Raw genomic sequence first — 25,335 nt, forward strand, 5'->3', positions numbered from 1 at the left:
CGGGGGCCCCCGGTGCCTGCTAACCCCCAGAGGGCCTGAGCGCGTGGCTAAGCAGAGAGAGCCCCAGAGCCCGCCTCCGGAGTCCGGCCCTCCTCCTCCTCCTCCTCCTCCTCCTCCTCCTCCTCCTCCCTCCGAGCCTCTCCCTCCTCCCTCTTTCTGCCTGGGCTCCTGCGCTGCCCAGCACCTCCACCTCCCCGCTCGCAGTCGGAGCCGCAGCGGCAGCGGCGCAGCCCGTCCGTCCGCCCGCCCGCCCGTCCGTCCAGGCTGCGGAGAGCGCCCGGCCGAGGGGGACGGCCCGGGGACCCGAGCGGCAGCTCCGGCGTCGGAAGGTCCTCGAGGCAGCGGCTCAGCCCAGGCGGCCCGCTGACCACCCGCCACCATGGCCCGCGGCAAAGCCAAGGAAGAGGGCAGCTGGAAGAAATTCATCTGGAATTCGGAGAAGAAGGAGTTCTTGGGCAGGACCGGCGGCAGCTGGTGTAAGTCCCCCCCCCGGGCCCCCCACTTCCCCCCATCGCAGACCTTGCGGCTCCCTCTGCTGCATCTGGCGGGGGGCTGGGGGGGGGCGGGTCGGGGCTGATCCGGCTGCGAAGCTGCAGCCGGGCTCGGCCATTCTGCCTGTCCCCGACTTGTCATCCCTTGTACAAGGCAAGGAAAGGGAGAGAGAGAGAGAGCGAGAGCGAGAGCGAGCGAGAGAGAGAGAGCTAGAGAGCGAGCGAGCATGCCAGCCAAGGGGAGCTAGCCGGTGGCCATCACCATAACCGGCAAACTACCATAGCTTGCTCTCCTTGCAGGCTTTTCTGATGTCTATAACCTACCCCCCCCCTCCCAGGGTCCCTTCCTCCTCCCCCTCTGAAAAAAAAATAAAGATGGTTTTGGCCTGAGATTAGGCAGAGCATCTATGGAGGCAATGCAGGGTCTGTTTTAGGATAGGAGTGTATTGTAACATCTTTCTTCTTTTAATCTGGAAATGTGCTTCTGGAAAGAGGGAAGGAGTAGAGGAGACAGTATGGAGATTCCATACTGCAGTATTTCATCATAATGGCTTTAGAGACTTCCCCCCCCTCCACCCCAATGACTTGCCCTAGGGGTTTCTCAATGTCAGGACACTGATTTGAACCTTGACTCAGAAATGGGATTATGGAGAAAATCTGTTGTTGCTGTTTTCTAAAGATTAAGTGGATGTGAACAGAATTAGCATCTTGGGTAAATTTTGGAGAAAAGCTTGTTTAGGGAATAACCATAAGGACAGCAGAGAATCATATTTTTATTATATTTAAGTATGTTAATATCTCCTTAAGTCTAAATACAGGTAAAATGTATGGCTAGCCTGTTGCTTAAGCTGAATAGGCAATTTTCTATGAAAATAAGACACCTTGAATCTTTCTTCTTCCGCTATGGGAAAGGGTGACATGTTTTTTTTGAAAAAGGTCATTTTGAAGGGCATGTTGTAGTCAAATCTATGAGTCGTGACTGCGGCCCAGAAAGGAGGGAGGGAGAGAAGGAGGGAACTCCCCCCTCCTGCATCACTGCCCCCTCCTTCTCCAATATCAGCATCACCGCTACCACCAAATCCTTGATAGGAACTGATGCAGTGTCTTTAGATGGGAGGATCTGTGGGATGAAGCAGCAGAATGAGTCAGGAAAACAAGGTGCTTGGCTGACATTTTGAAATGGAAGGAAAACCATTTCAAAAATGAATGCAGCTGGTAGTAGGTCTCTCTCTCTCTCTCTCTCTCTCTCTCTCTCTCTCTCTCTCTCTCTAGATTAGTTTGAAAGCAAAGGGTTAATAATGCATCACACTCCAAGGTTAGTCAAGGTGAAACCTGGTTCCAAGGTGTCACAAGGAAACAGTAACCCTGGAAAAAAGGAAAATGTAGGACTTTGAGAGATGGGCTTTTTCGTTTTTGCTTTTCTTTTTTTTTGGGGGGGGGACAGAAAAGGTAAATTACCTGAATAAAAACAACCTTCTGCTTCTTCTTTACCCAGTTTGAAAGGAAAAACACAAATACTTGGCAGAGAAAGCTAAGGGTAAGGTTGAAAGGAAGCAAGAAAGCCTATGGTGAACAGCTCCTTGAAAGAGCCATCACCTAGCAACTAGATGTAACTTGAGTGAGGCCACTAAGGTACACAACAGATTAACCCAGCCCTTCTCCCCATTAATGCTGATCTCTCTTCCCTGGGTTTCTTGCCTTCCTAGGAAGACAGCAAGGGCACACATACCTGCCCATTGAGGAATATCAAAAGAGATATGAAATGCAGCAGATTGTCTAGACGCAACTTTCTAGTGGTCCTTACCCTCCCACTAATATATTATTTTTCCTCATTCCTTTTCTATGATTCTTCTTAGAATAATATTTGATTTAGAAGGTAATATGGTTTGGAATGGCGAATTCTTTAAGCCAACCTAATGAGAAAACAACACCATAGATGCATTTTGATATAGATAGATACAAACATATATCTATTTATTCATGGTGGTATATAACTATGTGTGTATCAATACTATGTTCTAGATTGGGGGAAGCTGAAAAATATAAATACTTAATATGTTTGCAATTTTTTCTGTTCCCTTTGGAGGGGGAGAAAAGAAATGCAAATTTAACCCCCTTTCCCTTGATATCCAAGAAAAAGATAGCCATTTGTTTTAAACAGATGAAACTATCTTTTCAAGCTGTTAGTTAAACATGAATGCCCTTGGGAAGAGGATAAAATGCCCTTGGCTCATTTTTACCTGTAGCTAGATTTTCACCAAGATGGATAGAGGTTTTCATGTGCTTGAATCACAGAAACATAAAGAAAAAGATCCTTTAAATCATCAAATGCTTTTCTTATTTCTATTAAATAACAGTAAGTACAGGGTAGAAGTTTTTTTTTTCTTTTCTTTTGCAGCTGAGGCCAGATGCTAGATCATCATCACCGATGGCTTAAGGCCCATAAAGGGCATTCTCCCCCAAAACTTCTGTTGGTTATTTTTTCCTGCTACAATCCACAGCTGGTTTGACCCCCCCCCCCCAATCCCTCCACCCCTTCCAAACTGAATCAGCCCCCTCCTGAGTAATTCACAGAAGACATTCCTTTGAAGGTATCAGGACTAGATTCTAGCCTATAATCTAGTACCCTTATGACAGATCTACTGAATAATGTCCTTAAAAAACAAAAATTCCTCATTCCTCTGTGTGTGTGTGTGTGTGTGTGTGTGTGTGCATCCAGACAACTTTAGGTGAAAGAGCTGTTTGTTCTTGAGGTACATTGCTTTACTTATAACATGACTGGATGGGGTGTTCAGCCTAGAAGGATTATGTACCTTCTTGGCAGGTTTTTACCTTTAGGTATCAGTATCCTACTCAATGAATAATATTGTGCCTTGAATATTAGGGAAAGGTAAGTGGGACTCCTGTAAGAATTCTATGTTGAGGTGAGCTAAAAAAGAGACATCTTGTTAGGATTGGCCACACCAACTCTCCTTGCACCTCCTAGGAGCATTCCCTGGAAAAATTTTCCAAATCTCTCTTGACGTCATGTTACTACCATTTGCCTACTGCTGCTTGGATACAGAATACTGGGCTTAACCCTTTGAGTGCTAGGGTAGCATGTGTCTTTCTCTTCTGATAACCCCCTTTTGCATTCAGAAGCAATTTAAAATTACTTTTCTGTGCTATTTCTTGCCCACTAAGAGGCAGCTAAAAAGAAAACACATAGAAGCGAGCATTCACTCTTGTCTTTTGATCCTATTTTTCCTGCCCAAGATTCAGCTGTGATTTTGTCCTCAAAGAGCTATGGGAACACTCACAACCAATGGAAATCCCGTAGACCCTCTGCCAACACCCTATTGCCGATTCCTCCCTTAATCTTCTGTCTCCCTTGTTTTCTCACTTATTACTACTTCCCTATTAGCATGGAGTCTTTTGGCATGGGCTTTCTTTGCCTTACTGCAGACTGCCTGGCGATGCCTAGTACAGCATGTTACTATGCAGTTAATCAGTGGAGATAATCCTTGTAAACCAGTAACTGATAGCTTCATTCCACTCAATGTGCTTCAATTGTGCCTCTGCAGCTATTTTGACCTCCATACTATTTTATGGCTGGAAAAAACAGGAAGGTGAAAAATGCTGAAGCCATTTCTTGCTCTTTTAATAAGCAAGATTATTATTAACTGGACAGTTAAATATAAAGGCTATTTTCACTATAAATGTCCCCTTCCCCTTTATTTTGTCTCTTTGAGGAGAAGGACATTGAACCTTGTGGGTGACAAAGATCAAATATTTGAAGAACATTAAATTGGGCTTTTTTTGGATCTGTGTTCTTGCTTTATACCTCCTTGGTAGTCCTTGAACTTGTTTTATGGATAGGTATATGTATATGCATATATCCATATTCATATAGCCAAATATAACAAATCTATGAAATATAAGTTTATAATTTATATAGAAATATACATGTAATGTATAATACTGTGTGTATATATTATGTATATTTCTATAGAAGAGGTTTACTTTGTATTTTTACCTTTTTAATTTAAAATCGTTATTCTGTGTCTTTGGGTCCATGATATACAAGAAAAAGACTAAGAACCTCTGTCCTAGAAGCTGAAACAGTATTTCATTTTGAGGAAGCACAGGTTCCCAAGTGTAGCAGTTTTAGCATGAAGAAATATTCGAGATATACATACATACATATATATATATATATATGTATATATATATATATATTTAGTAAACAAAGGAAGTTAAGTCATAGTATTTCTGGTTTAGAAGTGGAAGAGATCTTGGAGATTATTTAGTCCAACCCCTTTCGTGAGAAAATTGAAGTGTGTTCTGGAAGATTTCTCCTCACACTAAAAGGACATTGCTGTGGCATTGAAAACTAGTTCCAGGTTTTTATTACAGCCACTTTTAAAGGGTGACATTTTTTATTTAAAGCATTAAATGACTGAATTGCCCAAGAACAAAGATGGGTCCTGTCTAAATGTCTCTGACAAATTCTCTTGTAGACATGATATTACAACTGACCGCCTGGCTCACCCAGTTGGAATGGTCCCACCCCCTTAATACATTGCCCCCCACCCCCACATTAGAATGAGTTGGGAAAGTTTGTTCTTTTCTTTCCTGTCTTGGCACAGATGCCTCAGTGGGAGCGGGGTGGAAGGGCAATGAGGAAGTTCATTCATCAGCTGGAGATCAGACTTGAATTCTGAGACATGTGACTGCATCAAAGCATTTATGTTTTTGTCTGTTCTTTTGCAGTTAAGATCCTCCTCTTCTACCTAATATTCTATGGGTGCCTAGCTGGCATATTCATTGGGACCATCCAAGTAATGCTGCTCACCATCAGTGAATTCCAACCTAAATATCAGGATCGAGTAGCACCACCAGGTAAAACAAAAACTACTAAGCTCAATTTTCTAGTATGGGGAGTTAACTATTTTTTAAAAGTCCTAAAATTTTTAATGACCTCTGGAAAGGAGAAAGAGCAATGCTTCATGGCTAAATAAGAAGGTGATCACTCTGCACTGCAATGTCTTAACTCACTAGGAAATCTTATCGCTATAGTCCACAGATGGAGAAAGCAACCTCTTGCCTACTTTTCATCATAATTTAATAAACAATTTTAATATTTCACTTTCAAACCTCGAAATGTTTAAGGGGAAAAGAGCAAGTAAACCTTTTGAAGATTAGCTCCTACAGTGGCTGGGAGCTACAGTTCCTGGCTTTGGATCTTCTTTTTCTTTTTTATTTGCTTTTTGACTTTGAACCTTTGACTTTAACTTCTTTTGCCAGGCTTGGATCTATCCACACAATTTATTGGATATTAATGATTTAATTAACTATTCTCTTTTGACACTTGAACATCCTGGGTAGAAAGGATGAGTGTCCTACAAAAGGCCAAGCACTCTCTGGTCTTTCTCCACTCCTACCTGCTATTCTCTGTTCTTCTCCCAAGTCCCCACCATTTTGATAATGCCAAACTCTAGCATACATCCAAAGTAGTTGTAAAATGCCTTTGGCTATAAACTAAGATATCTATCTCTATCTATGTATCTATGTATCTATGTATCTATGTATCTATCTATCTCTATATATCTATATCCATCTATATATCTATATCTATATCTATATCTATCTATATGTATATATACTGATCGCTCACTGCCTTTGATGTCGGAGCAGAGGTGATCAATTAGCATTAGAGCCTCAGATTTTCATTTTGCCCAGCTCTTGCTAAAAAGCCTTCATAGGAAGGACTCTGAAGAAGGGGGAGGAGTGTTGTAACTGCTGCTTTCCTACATTACAAATGACCTTGAAGCTGCCTTACAGTGACCCAGTAATGAGTTGTTCTCTAGATACTTTTTCTGGAACATGGTTCAGGCACTTTTAATAACAGTGGTATTTAGGTGACAATCTTGAGGGTGTCTGTGGCAGACTAGTCGCTTAGATCAAATGTCCTACTGATTACCGCAGTCTTATTACACACTGTCTGGTTTTTGGATATGAACAAATAACTCGGTATAGTGGAAAGCAGTCTGGATTGCTCATCTGGAGACCTAGGTTCAAGTGCCTGACACTTGATGTGTGATCTCAGTTTTGGTATTGAATATCTCTATGCCTCAATTTTCTTAGCTGTCAAAAGAAAGATTGCTCTTTAAGGTCCTATCCAAGACAGAAAGCTCGTCGAGGAAAATCAGTAAAATCAGAGTCCTCATTCTTGTGAAAGGTGGAGAGATATAAAAATTTTACAGTCCCTTTGAGAAAGCAACTTAATATTTTTGCAGGTGACAAACACTATTACACTGCTCAGAGCATCTATTCCCAAATGATTTGATTCCAGTGATTTGTAAGATTAATTTTTAAAAAAGCTATTTGTCAATGGGGCTAACTTTGAGTCAAAGGAGATTGAGGCGGGGGTAAAAAATAGTGTGAATGAGATACATGTTGATTTATGCCAATTGTTAAAGCCTTCCGATGCACACAAAAAGAAGTGTTTTTCATGGATAGAGCACTGGCCCTGGAGTAAGGAGACCTGAGTTCAAATTCAGCCTCGGATACTTAATAATTACCTAAATGTGTGACTGTGGGCAAATCACTTAACCTCATTGCCTTGCCAAAAAAAAAGTGTATTTCAAAAATAATACAAAACATTTTGATATTCTGCAGCACATCATAAAACAGAGCAGATTCACATGACATAGAACTCCATGTTAAAAAAAATACACCATGCATTTTGTGACTTTTAGTAATTTCAGGTTGTGATGATGATGATGTTAATAACATTTCATTTATGTAACGCTTTCATTTCCCTCCCCACCATCATTCAATAAACCATTATTCAGTAATGAAACAACTTAGCAATTCTTGTACAGGAAGCTAAACTTGGTCAGGAATTTTAGCTTAATAATGCCTCTATTTAATTCTTTACTGCAGATTGAATCAAAATTCACCACAAAACCAACCTTCTCCCCCTCCCCTTATTACCTTGACTTAAAAAGAATAACTCTTGGATGTATAAGCCCTTTTGAATTTTTTTTCCAAGGTAAAAATTCACATTGATATTACTTTTGGCAGAAATCAAATTTAAAAATGACATGCCACAAAGTTTGGAGTCTTTAACAAGGATCAGTGTTGTCTGTGAACAAATGACCTTGGCCATAACTTACACACCTTCCAAACTAGCTCTCCCGGCGGCCCCTTTCCAAAAGACTAGGTCTTAGCACCTAAATTTAGTGTCCCTGAAGCAGATGGGATTGACCTGACAAAGCCTCACTTCTCTAAAGAATGATAATGGCTCATCATGGAAATATGCATTCCTGTCCTTTGGGCTGAGTCAGAGGAAAAAGGCTTCCCAGAAATCCTGCCCTTTCTCTACTCCTACTAGCTTAATTTCTTTTAGCTCCTCCTTTCTATCCCCTCTACCCTTGACCACAATAAACCTTTTAAAATCATGATGGATTTCTGTTAAAGGAGCCCAAGCTGGACAAAAGTTTTTACCATCAAGAAATGGGACTGCTGGATCTATCAGAAGAGGTTATCATTTTAGTGATATGATACCTTTCCACACTAGACACTGCCTTCTACTGGCGGCTTTCAGGTCAAACCAAAAAACAGCAGAACCAAAAGAGACCTTGAAGAATCCTCTACTTTTACAGATGAGAAAACTAAGGCCCCCAAACTAATACTAGTTAGCTGTCTGTCTTACTCTCTCAGCCTTGGTTAAAACACCTGCCACATCTTATCTCACAAGGTTGTTATGATGAGTAATGTTGATGACTTACAAGAAAAACACAATTTTAAAATTTAAATTTTAGGTATTCTAAAATAAAAATGAGTCGGGGAAATTAATAACAGTTCAGCCTTATTCTTGTTTGATGTTATATTTCTGCATTTTATGCCCTGGAACCTTTTATAATTTGATTTCTTTTATCTAAATGAAATCCTAATTAGATAACAGCCTTTGTTTGGTGCAACTCTGGCTTATGTGGGTCAATGAATCTATATTATTTGCCCAACTAAAATGTCACTACTACACACCTCAGGGGATGGATTGGCTGATGAAATAAAACTGGAAAGGAGGACAAACATGACTTAAAAATAATTCCAATTCTTTATGAGGAAAATTACAGTACAGGACTATGAAATAATAAATTCAATGAACTGAACACTTGGGTGCCTGTTATTCACAAGACCAGAAATATGAAAATGAAAACAAAAAACCAACAACCTATTTTTGCCTCAAGAAGCATGTTTTATTTGACAGGGAATGTGAGAGGGAGGGAATATAGCATACCCTAGGAAATATAATAATTCAAGATGAGGTGTGATGGGGCAAAGAAAAGAGATCCATAGCAAATATTTAGAAAATCTGGAGAGAAAGACTTCACTTCCAATAATGGGTGAGTAGGAATGAGCTTCAGGGGAAGAATCCTGAAGGGACTGGTAGCAGTTGAAGAAAAAGGATTTTAAAATGTGGGATGCTGTATATATAATCTTTCCTTCCTATTTTAATTAGTATGAAGCCTTCAGCAAAGCCAGTCTCCTTAGCTTTTACTAGGAGGTAAAGGAAAAGACTGAAATGGCAACAGTACTCCTAGATCCTTATTATGGCATCCCCCAAAGCAGGTCACATTCCGCCTTACCTGCGGACTGTCACAGATTAGGCCATTCTACCTTTCTTTTTCTCTCTTTGGTATTGTCTGTTTTCCTGTAAGTACCCTGTTCTTTATAAAGATTTCCTGGGGCTGTGGTCATTCAGGCAGATTGTTTTTATGGAAAATGAATCAAATTGTCAAGATGCTTTAAGTCCTTTTAAAATTTAAGATCTTCTGATGGTCTTTTACATTTTAAAGATTCTTTCTGGTATTTCCTGGGCACTTGTAACTTGAATATTGCTAATCAGGGTTGTTGGGTGTTTTTGATTTCACTTTTGAAATCACCAAATTTAATTATAAAGGAAGAAAGGAAGTCACCTTGCATTGACTCATTTATAAGAAAATTGAATTTGGGCTAGAGTTAGGGTGGGGAGTAAAAGTAGTCTTTGTTTTTAAATGGTGCTTTGCTCACTCATCTTCCTGTGAAATAATAATATAATGAAAAAGCTGGCTTCCTTACTGATACTGATTGGCACTAAGCTCATGTAACCAGAGAGGAATGAAAGGATGGGTCACTTATGTCAATCAATAGTTACAGGGGAGAATCCAAGCTTACCTTCTTCCTGGTAAGCAGGTAACAAACAATAGTACATTCTCCTTTTCCTTGCACACAGTGGTAGGTGTGTGTCTGTGTGTGTGTGTGTGTGTGTGTGTGTGTGTGTCTATCTGTTTGTCTGTTGATTATAAGGGAGCCTAATAATACCATTTTAAAATGGTCAAAATTCTACCATTTTTTGTACTTGCAATCAGATTTAGGGAGAAGGGGAATGTTGGAGTACCAGAAGAGGAGTAGATTGTACCAGCATTCTAAATTTATTTACCTGCTTCCCTTTTGATTGTGAAATATTTCATCTCTTAAAGTATATTATTTTGACAAAATTTTTACAGTTCAAATCCCTTTACATAGACTTATTAAATACTCATGTATTATGATTTAAATCTAAATATACTGCTAAGCTTAAGTCCATAAAATACCCAGGATAGTAATTTAAAAGTTCTTCCCATTAACATTTTGGATTGCCAAACCACAACTGAGAAAGAAGACCCCTCCTTTTGACTTCTCCTTTTTCTAGTAGGTTCCAAAAGGCAAGTTCAAAAAATGTCCAAATGTTCTTATGATTTTTTGACTCCTTTTTGGTCTTGAAATCTCACTGAGCTGTTTGTCTCCTATTAAAATCTATTGATTTGTAATTTGGCAGTTTGATTGTCTCCCATCAAAATATCCAAGCTGCTTCTTCCCTTCATGCCCTGAATCCTGGAGGGGTGTGAACATTAGTCCATCCATACTATTTTGTGACCGAGGAAGGTGCAATGGTTGCTAGTATGAACTCTTTTAGGAAGTTGCCTGAGTGATGATCTTGGGAATGGGAAGTCCGAGTTCTTAACCTGCTCAACCACCATCCACTCTGATCTTGAACTCACTTTGGCTGTGGGAATCAGCAGCAGAAAAAAATTACTTTTTTTTCTGAAAATAGGGATAAAATACTAGTCTCTCTTTCTCAAGGATTCTGGACTAATGACTCATCTGAAATATTTTGGGATCCACAGACTAAACTTGCTTTCCAAGATCAATCTATTTTGGAAAGCCAAGCTACTGCTTCAACAGTGTTAATAAAAGTAGAAGTAAAGTAAAAGTAAAGTAGAAGATACCCTCCCCCACCAATAGCTCAATTTGTGTTTATTCTGTCCATCAAAAAATACTTTTATCAGATATAAGATTCTGCCTGATTATAGGTTAACCAAGAGATAAAGTGAGGTGGGAGGGAGGAAGAAAGAAACAAGAATTATCCTGGGTCTTCCAGCTGGAGAAGTATCCCTTTACTACCTAAATGCTTAGATGAACCACATCACATTTCTTATCAATATGGAATCTTATTTCAAGGTCTTATCTACTTAGTAAATGAATCCATTCAATATTGAAAAAAATGTTTTCTAATTCTTTTCTTTGTTCTAGGTTTTGCCCTTTAATCCAGTGATGGGCAAAATCTATTGATTAAAGTTATAAAGTTGCTGGTTCTTTTATGTATTTTTTAAAATAAAATTGCACTCTTTTTATTAAATCATCTTAAACCACATGTATAGGATCTTAAAGTCTGCCATTTGTAGCACCTAGACCACTTTTTCTATTAAATTATATAAACAGATAATTTTATCATAAAATCAAAGTGTTTGTCACAAAATCTCCAGGAATGAAAAACATCCAGTAGCAAATGGTCAGCATAACTGTCTAAGGAAGAAAGAACTTAGTATAGCAAGAACTCAGTTATAGCAAGAGTGACTTAGATGAAATATGAAGAAAAACTTCCTCCTTTTTAAAATAGGTTCCAGAGAAAGGACTGTGGATAGGGTTTTTCTTATTTTTCAGATAGCTTCCATAGAACTCTGGGCAGATACTTTGGTTGCTTTGTGTCATATATGTTCCCTACATGAATTGGGATATAAGCCCCAATGCTGAAACTTCAGTAAGATTTTGTGCCAAAAGACTAAAGTTTTAAAACTTTGTTAGAAATAAATACAACTGGGGGCAGCTAGGTGGCACAGTGGATACAGCACTGGCCCTGGAGTCAGGAGTACCTGAGTTCAAATCCGGCCTTAGACACTTAGTAATTGCCTAGCTGTGTGGCCTTGGGCAAACCACTTAACCCCATTGCCTAGCAAAAACCTAAAAAAAAGAAAAAGAAATAAATACAACTGGAAGCAAAGGTCTAACAAGAAATGACTACAATGGTTAAAGACACTGCACTTCTGAGATCAGATAACATCATAGTGTCAGTCTTATATGTTGTTTTTAATTTATCAGAAGTTGATTGCCTTCTGTACCATTTTTATTTTTTATATTTCTAGAAGACTGTATGGAAACTGGTGTCTACTAGAATATTTGATGATATGTAAAGTGCACCAATAGCTGTGAACCAGAATGAAATTGTGTTATTCATTGTTAAAAGGACAATACAGAACAATATGCATGATACCCACACAGTAATCCCAACAATTGCCGCTGTATGAAGAAGGCTAACTAGAAATGATACCTTTCTGACCTAAGAAACCATCTTCCTTCCCCCCCCTTTTTTTTTCTTGAACTGTCTTGAAAGAAATCAAGAAGGAGGGTTGAAAGGTTGAGAATTCTCTCGTTCTTCAAGGTAGTGGAAGGTAAAATTGTTAAATTAAGAGTTAAATTGTATATAGCCTACTATGACCAATTTGAAGTCAAAGAGATTTCAAGAGAGAAAAGGTTAAGTCACTTCCTGGAATATAACCCGAAGCCACAAACCTGTGATGGGATGTTCTGCTATCTTTGGCTACGAGGAAGTACAGTTGGAAACAAAGTTCATCCTTGTCCAGTGATACAAGTAACAACTTTAAGGAGTGAAGAGTAGAGAGGGAAACAAAACAGAAGTATCCAGAAAATGTAATGAGTGTGTTTGTGTGTTTGTGTATGTATCTGTGTGTGTGTAGAAGATCTAATTCTCTATTTCCTATTTATATGCAATATTTGTTTTGTAAGAAAGCAATTATGATTTTATCTGAATATCCATCAAAGGTCAATTATGGAATCCAAATGTGTTTCATGAATACTAAAAAAGTTTTGATATGTGGGTATCATACATATGAATTCCTTCTCTGAAAGCACACCTGCTACCACCACCCCAACTCAAATGTCCATCACCCAAACATGTAGCTTATCTAATCATAGACATTTGATACTTTTGAGAAACTACCTTTAAGACATGGGATTTTCTTTATTGTTCAGAATGATTGTATAAAATACTTTATCTCGTAACTAAGACACCCTACTTGAGTGCGTGATTAGGTAAGGGAGAACAGATTGGGGGGGGGTGTCAGTTTTGCTGCCAGAAGGGAGAATTCTGAGGCTATCCTCAGTGAGGGAAAGAAACGGCTGCATGATCATAGGGAGTAGAAATAGAACAGGAGAAGATTCAGAAATGGGAGTCAAGGAAAAGGAAAAGAATAGCTATGATCAGACAAATGAATACTAAGAAGTCTTGGAAAGAGGCTGGGATTCGCGTGCTTATTCCATATTGCTTTATCCCTCTCCTTATCCTGGTTAGGAGAAGACTATTTTTAACCTACTTTTTCTAGGTTATCTACTGTCTCTCTGTGAATTTGCAAGTAGTATATTTTAAAAATAATAATAATGACTTCATCATTAATGTTTAATACAATTTCCCTGAAGCTTTTTAACACTGGTTTGTCTATTTAAGGTGAGACTTTCTAGACTTACACAAACTATCTTACTGATAAATGTTTACCCTGTTTGGTGCTTGCCTATACTATTGAAAGACTACCGGGGGGCAGCTAGGTGGCACAGTAGATAGAGCACTGGCCCTGGAGTCAGGAGGACCTGAGTTCAAATCCAGCCTCAGATATGTAATAATTACCTGTGTGACCTTGGGCAAGTCACTTAACCCCATTGTCTTAAGTTTAAAAAAAAAGAGAACTATGGAAGAACTCTACTTTGAATTGACTCCCTACATGATAATTTCACTGCAGCATATTTGGACTGTATTTCTCTAGTTTCATTAACATGTACTCTATTAAATTCAATTTTTTGCTTTCCATCACTTCCTAATTCCCAGGCTAGACCAATCCTACTATTGTGGTGTGATCGGTTTGCATCATCTACTTAGCAAACAGTTAATCTTCCTCCAGTCCTTTACTACCACAAGCATACTAGCTGAGGGTAGCTAGGTGGTGCAGTAGATAGAACAACATTCCTGGAGTCAGGAGGTCCTAAATTCAAATCAGACTTACTAGCTAAGTGGTCCTAGGCAACTCATTTAATCCCAATTTCTTTACAAAAAAAAAAAAAAGCATTCTATCCTTGAACAGATGCAAGCTTTCTGATATGCACTTCAAGGATTTTTTTCACTAACTATTCTTCACCTAACTCATTTTATCTTCTATTCCTCTTGGTCTCTAGTATCTACACTTAATCAAGTCACTGGTTATCTTCTTGCTGAGGCCAAAGAAAGTTTGTTCAGTCTGATCCTCTTTGATGTCTCTGAAGTAGGGTTGGGAATGAACACACCTCTTAACTACAGACAGACAGATACATACATACACACACACACACAGTCATTTATCTTTGTTTTTTAAAGGTATAATTATAATTGTCACTTGTGCTGCCTCCTGTGTTTCTGGGTGCTTTTGTTATATATCTTTTGGTGTATCCTTAATTGGACAATTCAGAAGATCTATCAAAAGTCACTTTTTCATTTTCTATTTCAGACTCCAAGTTAATACTATATTCCAGGATGGATTATTCTAATGCCTATATAGATGATTCTGAGGGCTATGTGTCTACCTTTACATGTTTCTCCTTTAAGCCAGTCTTTTTTGCAAGGCATTGGGGTTAAGTGACTTGCTCAAGGTCACACTGCTAGGTACTTATTGAATGTCTGAGACAGGATTTGAACTCAAGTCCTCCTGACTCCAGGGCCAGTGCTCTATCCACTGCACCACCTAGATATTAACAAATTAAACTCCAAATGAGGAATTATTATTCATTGACTCATGTGATGTGCTTAGCTTCCCTATCCCAGGAAGATATTAAGCCAATATCATCAACATCATCATCCATACCTATCATCTACTTTTAATTTTACATGAACTATCCTTAAGTTCATCATTACTGGATTCCCCATATCTATCATAGTCCTCCAGTCTACTGGGGCTTTGTTGTAGGTCTGCCAATTACTCTCTTTGGCAGTCCTACAAAACCCCCCAAAATACCTCACTTCCCTTGATTTGATCTACACCTCACTCATTCATTCTATCTGTCCCTTCTCTTAATATTCTAATTTCTTTTTAAAACTTTAGTCTCTATCCATATATGACACTTATATAGCAAAATGGATTTATCAATTATATTTGGAAGAAATAATCTTTTCAATTGTTTTCTTACCCTTGTGGTTATAGCTGTATATTTAGCCCTAGATTCTCCATCTCTGGAGGACAAGAGCCTTAGTAAAATTTGGTCATGGTGAACTTGATACAGTACAACAGATAACAAAGTGGTGATAATATGAAAAATACAATTAGAATTTAGTGTTTCTAATTGCTGGAATTATTGATCCATGTATACTGTGACATAGATAACTGTAGAGTCCCAGTTCTGGACTCTTTCAATATTCCCCAGGCGAGAGGAAGGAGGGGCAGGAGACAAGGATTACAAAGGAGACAAGTACTCCATCTTCTCCAAGTGCTTCATCTATTTACCAGAATTAAAGTGCTTAGATACCTTTCCAGTCTCTAATCCACTCCCTCTCCTGTGGTACTTAGCAAAACAAGGTTGTGATGCTCAAAGGCACCAGGTGATGAGTATTCCCATACACAATGGTTCCCAACAGATAACATCCTTCCAAAAAGCTTGAAACATATTTTATAAATGTCCAGTTCTATAATACTGATATAGATTCTTAATCTCTTATCACTATGCCATTACAAAGTTCTTGAGAATAAGTCTGGAGGTTGAATTTTATGCTCAATGAGGGATAAATGTTATTTTTTTTCTCTGAGATGGTTCATGCTATACATACTTATCTCCTTGGATCTTTTGATCCTAGTTGGAGGACTATGTGATACCTAGAACCTAGGAGGAAGTTGTTTTTTAACTTCTTTAAGTATTAGTTCACAAACATCTATTGAACATCTACTGCATTCTTTTGAATGTGGAGCATACAAAGATTTGACAGGATTTCTCCTCTTGAAGGACCTACAGTCTTACAGGGGATTGCCTCTACTTCTCCATCTTCCTTCCCCCCAAAACACACACACATACACACTCTCTCTCTCTCTCTCTCTCTCTCTCTCAATGATTAGAAGCAAACTCTACTAAGCCCCAAGGACAAGGACACATACAATCATTGACATTCAGAGGCAGGAGGGAACAGTTTTGGGGTTAGTTTGATCAGGTCTCCTAGAAAAGGTGGGACTTATAGCCTAGGAATGATTTAAGCAAAGTAAAATGTTCTGGTAGAGAGTATATTTTTGAATTAAGTTGATAGTTGCATTTCTATTCATGACTTTTGTTGTGGTTCTTTCCCCCAACCTTCCTTCACCTATCTAGGATTGACACAGATCCCTCAAATCCAAAAGACTGAAATTTCCTTTCGTCCAAGTGATGCCCAGAGCTTTAGTGCATATGTGGTGAGCCTTAACCGATTCCTGGAAAAATATACAGAAGTAGCCCAGAAGGATGAATTAGATTTTGAGGATTGTGGTGGTAAGTAATTTGTACAGTTTTGAATGTGATTTATGATTCATTTTCTCTCACATGTTTGTTGACTTACTGATTGAGATAGAGGTCATTGTGACCCCTGCAGTAAACTGTTTGAGATATCTGTGGGAAATATGGTGAGCCATGTTGAGTATGTATTTCTCAATCTGCTATTTCTCAGACCCGCCTAAGAAACTCTCGAAAATCTACATGATGTCAATTCTCCTAATTCTCTAAAAAACAAAATGAAACATTGAACACTTATTACATGCCTACTTATTTCTAATGGCATCAATGAGGACTAATTTAGATTTATAGGATTTATTTGATGAGAAATATAGCATGATTACATAAAAGGAAATCATTTTTAACTTCTATAAATGGGCTATCAAACAGATCTCCTGTTAATTCTAATAGTTGAAAGACTTTTTAAAGCCTAAAGTCATTTCTTAGCAGATAAAATTAAAGATGTGTAATGTAGTGAAGTGACCAATTGACTGGGATTTGTAGTACTAGCTTATCCATTCAATGATGCTGTGACCTTGGACAAGTTACTTAAGGACTGTTTATGTTTCCTTTCTTGCAAATTGAAGGGTTGAGCTTAAATGGCCTTTAAGGTTCCTTATAGTTTCTAACAGTCTTTGATAATACATTTTGAATATTTAAGACAACAGGGAGAGCTCATGTTTGGCCAATACATGCCTTAACTTACAGAATCATTTTTTTCATTCAAATTGTATGCTCATTTATCTTTTCTGAAGATTTGTGTCCCTTGCTAGATACTAAGGTGTAACCTAAAAATAATAAATTGTCATTTTTTTAAGTGAGGATTGATTCCAAAACTGTAGTGGCTCCCCAAAAAAGTAGTGGCACAGAGAGAAGTTGGTGAAAAGGTACAACTGAATGACTCTCTTAAACACTAAAGGACACAGATTTAAGGGAGATTCTCTCTTTTTTTTTTTTAGATTTTTGCAGGGTAATGGGGTTAAGTGGCTTGCCCAAGGCCACACGTTCTTTTTTTAACCAATATGTTCTTAGTCTCCTGATTATTTCTAATGATTCTGTCTTAAAAACTGTGAACCTGGGCAAATCTTGCATCTCATCCAGTTTTATGTATAAATAGTTGGATAGTCCATTATTAAAACAAGAGAAAAACAATTAAAAAAAAAGATAGATTATTCTCTGTCCCAGGCAGGCACATCAAGCTGATCTATGCCCCAATAGTTTTGAAAAATCCTCTTGTTACCTCTGGGGGCAAGTTTTTGGTGGATTGACACCCTTTTAAGTAGTGACTAAATGACAGTTCCACTATGGTCTGACCAAGGCAAACCATTTTTGGAATATTGTACTAAGTTCTGGGGTCCATATTGTAGAAGGCACATCAACAAGCTAAGAGAGGTTAGTGAGGCAACTAAAATGGTCAGTTAAGGGAACTGAAGATATTTAATCTGAACAAATGAAAATGTATCCCAAGATGTGGTCACTCTCTTCAAGTCTTTGATGAATCATTATGCAGAAGAGGGATTGAGTTTGTTTTGATTGCCTCAGATGTCAGACCTAGGAGCAATGAATAGAAGCTACAACATACCCCATTTTTGGCTCATTTTGAGGAAACACTACCAAATAATTAGAGCTATCTAAATATGGAATGAGTTGTGGGAAGGTGAATTATACAGCTATATTTAAATTAAGACAAGGTGACTACTTTTGAGGTACATTAGAAAAGAGTCATGATTCATTTATCTGATAAAATGAAATATTCCTATCATAGTAGAATTAGTTATAGGTGAAGATCTTTTTCTTCCCCCTTTCTTCTAATGCTCCTGGGGAAAATTAATGGCTCTGTGTTTACATTTGTGTTTTAGATGTGCCAAGTGATTACAAGGAAAGAGGAGAATATAATAATGAACAAGGAAAGAAGAGAGTCTGCAGGTTCAAGCGGGAATGGCTGGGCAATTGCTCTGGATTAATGGATGAAACCTTTGGCTATTCAAGTGGCAAACCTTGCATCATCATAAAACTCAACCGAGTCCTGGCCTTCAAACCTAGGGCAAGTAATCCTCTAAACTCTAAAGCAAATGTAGACACCAAAGGTAGCCTATTTATGTAGGCAACCTAATAGGACAAAATTCAGATAGGTGTGAGGGGGACTGTCTGAGCTACAGAATCGGTCACATTTGAAGCTTGTACCTGGCTCTTTTGCTCTAATATGATTGAGAGCATCATTTTCATCATGGTTATCCCTGATTATTGTTGCTGTTAGTCAGTTTTCCATTGGTAAAAATATTTTGAACTAAGACCTGTGTTCCTGTTTCCCCCTAAATGGAATTTTGTTCAGTGTTTAGAATGGCAAATATTGGTATGGTAGAATCAGCATTTGATGGATGGTTGGAAGACTAGAGTTCTAGGACCATCTTAGACACCAACTAGCTGTGTGACTGGGCAAATTTCTCAGGTTTTCTGGGCCTCAGTTTAATTTTAAAATGACGAAGTCGAACTGGATGAGCAGCAATATCCCTTTCAACACTAGTTTTATAAGACTTTACAATTAAAAAAAATTAAATGTGAAACATTAATGTTGTTAAAATCTCATAAGTGGGTGTTTGTGTTTAGATGATAGTGTTTTTATCCTTGGGATAGTTTAAATGCTCCACTGATACCATGAAATATTTTTTTTAAAAAGACCTAGAGAGGAAGATCTCTAAGCATCTTGGGTATATCATCCAAGGGATGATTAGGGAGAATGCTAACAAGTCACACAGGATGGGAAAAACATGATTTACACTGTTGTAAGAAACATATCAATGATATTATTACAGATCTCTGTGGCAATATCATTTACTCTCAGAATGCAACCAATCTCTAGGATCGTCTTCATATTTTTGGTCCCATCAAAGTCATACATATCATATCACATTGTTTTCTTCATGATTCTAAATTTAAGGACTATCAGGAATGGAAATACCACTGCAAAATGAAGACGATACAAATATGTAGTAAGCCTTTGATCTCACACAAGGAAAAATATATCTTTGGCTTACTCCTTTGGTATTAAAATGCTTCTCCAACTTCATGAGATTGCTACTCCCCTGGGAGCTTGAATAATTTTCTCTAGCAGATCTTCAAGAGGCTATTTCCTCTTTTTGAATTAGTTTCATGAATATGGCACTGGAAGATGTTTCTAATTCTGACAAGGGCAGACCATTAAAAACCAGTTATTAGCCCCACAAACTGTTACATCACTAAAATCCACTTCATTTTGATGATCTGGCACTTATGTTCTGTGTTTTACTGCTTGCCATTGATTATTTTTTATAAAACATATGATGTGAATGATTTAAAAAAAGAAAGTCATAGAAATGGAATGTATTGAGCATGTATCCAAACCCTATTCCTGTCACTGGAGGCAAAATTGATATTGGCTACACCTTGCATCAACTTTTATATTCTTCTGTAAAGGATATTCTGCTTAGAATGGCTCAATAGAAGAGGAAGACAATAATTATCAGAATAAACATAACAAATATAAACCAGTTAAAGAATTGAATACTGAATAAAGGTCAGGTCTAATGAAGGATAAATAGGAGTGAGAACTGAACTACTAATTCCATTTACTCCTCAGAGACTACAGTCCTATATCAGTTCTTGAACATTAGGTATTTTAATAAATTATGCTATTTAATAATGGATGGAATTTTAAACTCCAGTGAGAGTTCTCACCTGATCTAGAATTCCCTATTGGCTCATACCCAGCTCAGTCCACATAGCATGGTTTGTTGAGAAAATTATTTATATTTTTCCCCAGTAGAATGTATTTCCACTTACTTCCTTGCTGCCTTTTTCTCATTCCTTCTGTCACTTAACTATAAATACACTGAATTTTTGTTATTGCTTTTGGCCTTGCAATGGAAAGAAAAGACAAAATACTGTAATTTTTTCATTGTCTGTTGTGAGTATATCTGTTGCTCCTTTTGAGAATAGATCGGTAACTTCATAGTAATTTACATTTTACACTTAAATGTAGGGCTGGCAGAAGGTTCTGGAGACTTTTACCAAAAATACACCATTACTAATGTAAGCTTCTCATGTTGATGCCCTCCTCATGAGGAAGAAGCTTTGGCTTCTGGGTTTTGACTTTTGTTTTGTTGGATTCTTTTTTTTTTTTATTTAGGTTTTTGCAAGACAAATGGGGTTAAGTGGCTTGCCCAAGGCCACACAGCTAGGTAATTATATTAAGTGTCTGAGACCGGATTTGAACCCAGGTACTCCTGACTCCAGGGCCGGTGCTTTATCCACTGCGCCACCTAGCTGCCCCTGTTCTGTTGGATTCCGTTGAATTTTTTGGCAAAAATAGTGTATGAAATGAGATAGTATATTACTGGACTTAATCCCACTTTGGACAAGTCATTTTACTTTGCTGCTGTTTTGTTTTTTAAATCTGTAAAATGACTAGAAAGTCATAAAGGTTGCTTACAGCTCTGAGTCTTCTCAGTTATAAATCTGGGCTTGACCCCTACTTCTTCTTTGTGTGGCTTCTGGGCAAGTTTCCTGACCTCACTGGACATCAGTTTCTAACGTGTAAAATGAAAGGGATGACCTCTAAGTTCCTGCTGAGCTCTTAATTCATGATCCAATCACCACATCTTAGGTTTGAAAGTACACAAGATAAAGGGTCTAGGTTTCCTACAGCATTTTTAATTTGTGAAATGCCTGTCATTTCATGTTAAGCAAATCATAGAACCATTTCAAGTATTTGGAAGGAAAAACAAAACCATTTTCCTTGGCCATCTCAACATGCCAACTATAATATGTGTTACCATCTGAGCTAACACAAACTGACACCACTCTCTTGAGTGGTACTAAAATGGGTATATTCAGAATGTTTATAAATCTAATGTCTTACTGATCTATATGGATTTTGCTTTTAGCCTCTAAAAAATGATTCCCTGGAGAAGGATCTGATGCAACGATATAATCCCTATGTGCTTCCTGTTCATTGTGCTGGCAAGGTAAGAAGTGCAGAATTATTGGGGAAACAGGGTTATTAATAATTTATAAGAGTGACTGAGTTTTGTCATATTAAGTCTGATACACATTTATTAGCAGAATATTGATTTTTACTATTTCACAGTTTCTAGCTGAATTGCATTTATGATGTGTTCATTTCTGCAGATTTAGCCAGAAAAATCTAGGTTAGGCCTGTCTGTGATTCAGAGCAAGCCACTGCCTTTTCCAAAGGTCCACACAGAAAGAATACTTTCTACCTCACACAGGGTGGAGAAAATTAAATAAGATCAACAATCAGAAAGGAATTTGAACCAGATAATTTCTAAGGAGCTTCCCAACTCAATTTTCTAAGTTTTAGGTATCAGGGTGTGCTTTTAAAGAAACCCAAAATGTCAAAGTTGGAACAAGGATGTTTTACTTCAGAACCTAAACAAATAGACATTGGTTTATTTTAGCCTTTATGAATAGGGGGAGCTATCAAGTTGGTTTTTTTTTTGCAAGTCCAAATTAATGGTAGAGTAAGAAAAACATTACCCCAACTCTGTCATAGTCATAATGACTGTGGATTATGGGAAGATGCAAGAGAACAGATGAGTTTATATATGGAAAGATTTCAAATGCATGCAATGTTTCAAAGAACATTCTAGATTTTGATATTTTCCTTCTTAGTATTCATCTCACACAGTCATATACTAGGTGAGAATAGCTATCATTAAAAAAAATTAAATAAGGAAATGTGGCAGAGAAACTTGAATGGGATTTAAAAGAGGGGTTTTTAGTCTGAGGTTGTCATGAACAAATTATATGGGCTTGTACAAGTGGGAAATCTGCCTTGGGCTCAATTGCCACATTTGCAAAGTAAGAATGATAATACCAGTGGGTGATTGTTAAAGTGTGCCAATGATTAAAATATTTCTGTCTTATTTTTAGAGAGAAGATGATAAGGATAAAGTTGGAATTGTGGAATACTTTGGTTTGGGTGGCTATTCTGGTTTTCCACTGCAATATTATCCATACTATGGTAAACTCCTGCAGCCCAAGTACCTGCAGCCCCTTTTGGCAGTGCAGTTTACCAACCTTACCACTGACACAGAAGTGCGCGTGGAGTGTAAGGCATATGGTGAAAACATCGGCTACAGTGAAAAAGATCGTTTTCAGGGACGCTTTGATGTAAAATTTGAAATAAAGAGCAGCTGATCACAAGCACAATCTTCCCCCCTAGCCATTTAAAAAAGTTTAAAAAAAATTATAAAAAACAAAAACCTACTAGTCTTGAACAAACTGTCATACGTATGGGACCTACACTTAATCTATATGCTTTACACTAGCTTTCTGCATTTACTAGGTTAGAATGTAAATTTAAAGTGTAGCAATAGCAACAAAATATTTATTCTACTGTAAATGACAAAATAAAAAAAACAAAAATTGAGCCTTGGGACGTGCCCATTTTTACTGTAAATTATGATTCCATAACTGACTTGTAGTAAGCAGTGTTTCTGGCCCCTAAGTATTGCTGCCTTGTGTATTTTATTTAGTGTACAGTACTATAGGTGCATACTCTGGTCATTTTTCAAGCCATGTTTTATTGTATCTGTTTTCTACTTTATGTGAGCAAGGTTTGCTGTCCAAGGTGTAAATACTCAATGGGGATAAAACTGGCATGGTACTTTTTTTGCTTTGCTCTTTTAGAGATAAAGGCCCATCTATGAGCATATTTAACAACACTCCATAGAGCCTTTTCCTGTGATGTTAGCTTTATTTAATTTAATTTTTTTTCCAGGGAGGGGGGAGGACTATCCAGGGAGGGGGGAGGGGAAATTGCCCTTGAATTTTAAGTGAAGCTAAAGAAAAAAAAAGGTGATGGGTTGTATTGTGCTTTGTATTGAATGCTGTCTCTACATTTCTTCCCTTGTCCTCCAGTATGTTTTCAAGTTGTGTATGAGACCTGGGTTCAACTATCACTTTGGCTGGTGATAGGGCTAATTATTTTGCTTTGTATATTTTCTTTCTATCTTTTTTTTCCTTTCTTTCTCTGGAGGCATCACATGCTGGTGCTGTGTCTTTATGAATGTTTTAACCATTTTCATGGTGGAAGAATTTTATATTTATGCAGTTGTACAATTTTATTTTTTTCTGCAAGAAAAAGTGTAATGTATGAAATAAACCAAAGTCACTTGTTTGAAAATAAATCTTTATTTTGAACTTTATAAAAAGCAATGCAGTACCCCATAGACTGGTGTTAAATGTTGTCTAAAGTGCAAAATCTATGTTCTAACATATGTAATAATTGCCAGGAGTACAGTGCTCTTGTTGATCTTGTATTCAGTCAGGTTAAAACAATGGACAATAAATGAATGAACACATTATTTATGTGTGTGCTTTGCTCTTGTCTCTTAGGCTCCACTTTGTTACTGATTCATCTTCAATATCACTAATTTTCCAAGATCTTGAAAAAATATTGAACCTGAAAGACAAATACAAATTTTCAGTGGTTCCTATGAAAGTACAGGGTTCTTAGTATAAGACACATAAATATAATAAAAAAAAAACTAGCTTGTTTTTAAAAACTGGGATCAGGCTGAGGTCCACAAATGAGTTACAGTTCATTCTACCTTTAGGTTCACAATTCAAGTCTCTACTTTTCCTTTGTGAAAAAAGCTAATAACTTATTTTTAAACGAGGCAAAGTCAGCTCCAAGTCATTCTCCAGGTGCACAAGACTCATACAATTGAGCCGGAATTTCAGCCTCACATCCAGGATGGGAAACGCCTAAACTAAAAACATGGCATCACGTTTCTGAAAACAGAAGCCTCCTTTTACAAAGCTCCACAATCACCTTTTACTATAAATCCTTGCTTCTGGGAGAGTCCTGAGGGAAAAGGGTTTATTAAGAGAAGGCCCACTGATACACCCGAAGGAATTCTCTTGTTTTTCTTGGAGACAATACTATGTAGATTTTAATCAATAGTGACATACAGTTGCTGCAACGGAAATACAGATGTAATTTTCATTTTACAGTCCTTAGTTGAGCTTTGATCAGTTCCTGTTTATACTGCAAAAGTATCACCTGAGACTTCACGTATCTCCAGAGCAGCAAAATGTGAGCCCAAATTAGTAGCAGCAGAAGAAAAACATTGCTCCGTGGAAATCCTTAAAGGATTCATAACAAAGAAATATTGGGGAAACAGCTACCATTTAGCTGCAGAGATCTCAAAATTTGGCAAAATAAAGTAAACTATCAACACAAAAGGTCAAGAGAAAATGTAAGGGAACACCCTGATTTTAGAATATTAGGGCTCTAAAATATAATTGCTAAAATAAAATAGAAAATATTTTATACTAATTTCATCAGTGAATCCTTGCTGAACAAAAATGTTTGAAGGAAGTAAATGAAGCCTGAATATGCTGTGAATCAGAACAATACGTAGCATGGCCTTGGTGTGAAATTTAGACTGAGACAAAATGAGTGTGGGAAGGGATAGCATCTTGGTATTCAAATAGAGCCTCTACTTCAGTTATATGGTTCTGGGCAAATCACTTTCTTCACTTATGAGTATTTCAGGCAACTCTCTCAAACCCATCCGATGCTATGCACATTGAGATCTTCAGGGATGGAGGGAGCTGCCTAAGTTGAAACCCTCCTCTCCCAAGTCTTACTGCAAGACCTCCTTATGGAATGGAGGTGACCCTAAGTCCTCAAAGTCTGCCAGAAGAAGACAAGGGAGAGTGGAGCTTAGCAAGCTAGATAAATGTCAGTATTGAACCAGTGATAGATTAATGTGGTTGTTACCCAAGAACTAGCTTCAAAAAATTTTAGAAAGGCTTATTAAAAGAAGATATCATCAGGACACATACACACATGTGTGCTCATGTACATATTTGTGTGTATGTACATATGTAGGTATATGTATATGGATCTATTTTTTAATTGTTTGGCTGCAGTAAATGG

At 37.7% G+C, this 25,335-nt stretch overlaps 2 protein-coding genes across 4 annotated transcripts in view; one reads left to right on the forward strand and one right to left on the reverse strand.

Moving 5' to 3' along the window:
• The first annotated feature begins 291 nt into the window (after positions 1 to 291).
• Positions 292 to 23,752, forward strand: ATP1B1 (ATPase Na+/K+ transporting subunit beta 1). Its single transcript, XM_074221961.1, has 6 exons — positions 292 to 476; positions 5,244 to 5,372; positions 16,230 to 16,385; positions 18,245 to 18,429; positions 21,308 to 21,388; positions 22,317 to 23,752. Exons 1-6 carry the CDS (start codon positions 380 to 382, stop codon positions 22,581 to 22,583), a joined length of 915 nt encoding a protein of 304 aa, XP_074078062.1. The 5' UTR covers positions 292 to 379; the 3' UTR covers positions 22,584 to 23,752.
• Positions 23,561 to 25,335, reverse strand: part of NME7 (NME/NM23 family member 7) — a 174,155-nt gene continuing 172,380 nt past the window's right edge. For all 3 annotated transcript variants that reach the window (XR_012475596.1, XM_074221960.1, XM_074221959.1), the window contains one exon: positions 23,561 to 23,850. Coding sequence is in view for 2 of the 3 variants with exons in the window: in XM_074221960.1 (XP_074078061.1) it covers positions 23,818 to 23,850 (33 nt within the window). In the remaining variant the exon portion in view is untranslated. The remainder of the gene's footprint in view (positions 23,851 to 25,335) is intronic.

The sequence above is a fragment of the Macrotis lagotis genome, chromosome 2, assembly GCF_037893015.1.
Source record: "Macrotis lagotis isolate mMagLag1 chromosome 2, bilby.v1.9.chrom.fasta, whole genome shotgun sequence".
Classification (NCBI taxonomy): Eukaryota; Metazoa; Chordata; class Mammalia; order Peramelemorphia; family Peramelidae; genus Macrotis; species Macrotis lagotis.

What these genes read in the sequence shown, in the direction of transcription:
- ATP1B1 (XM_074221961.1), top strand. Translation starts at nt 380, where the DNA reads ATGGCCCGCGGCAAAGCCAAGGAAGAGGGCAGCTGGAAGAAATTCATC. An exon ending in CAGGACCGGCGGCAGCTGGT is followed by an intron (nt 477 to 5,243) that starts GTAAGTCCCCCC and finishes GTTCTTTTGCAG; the next exon opens with TTAAGATCCTCCTCTTCTAC. An exon ending in GGATCGAGTAGCACCACCAG is followed by an intron (nt 5,373 to 16,229) that starts GTAAAACAAAAA and finishes TCACCTATCTAG; the next exon opens with GATTGACACAGATCCCTCAA.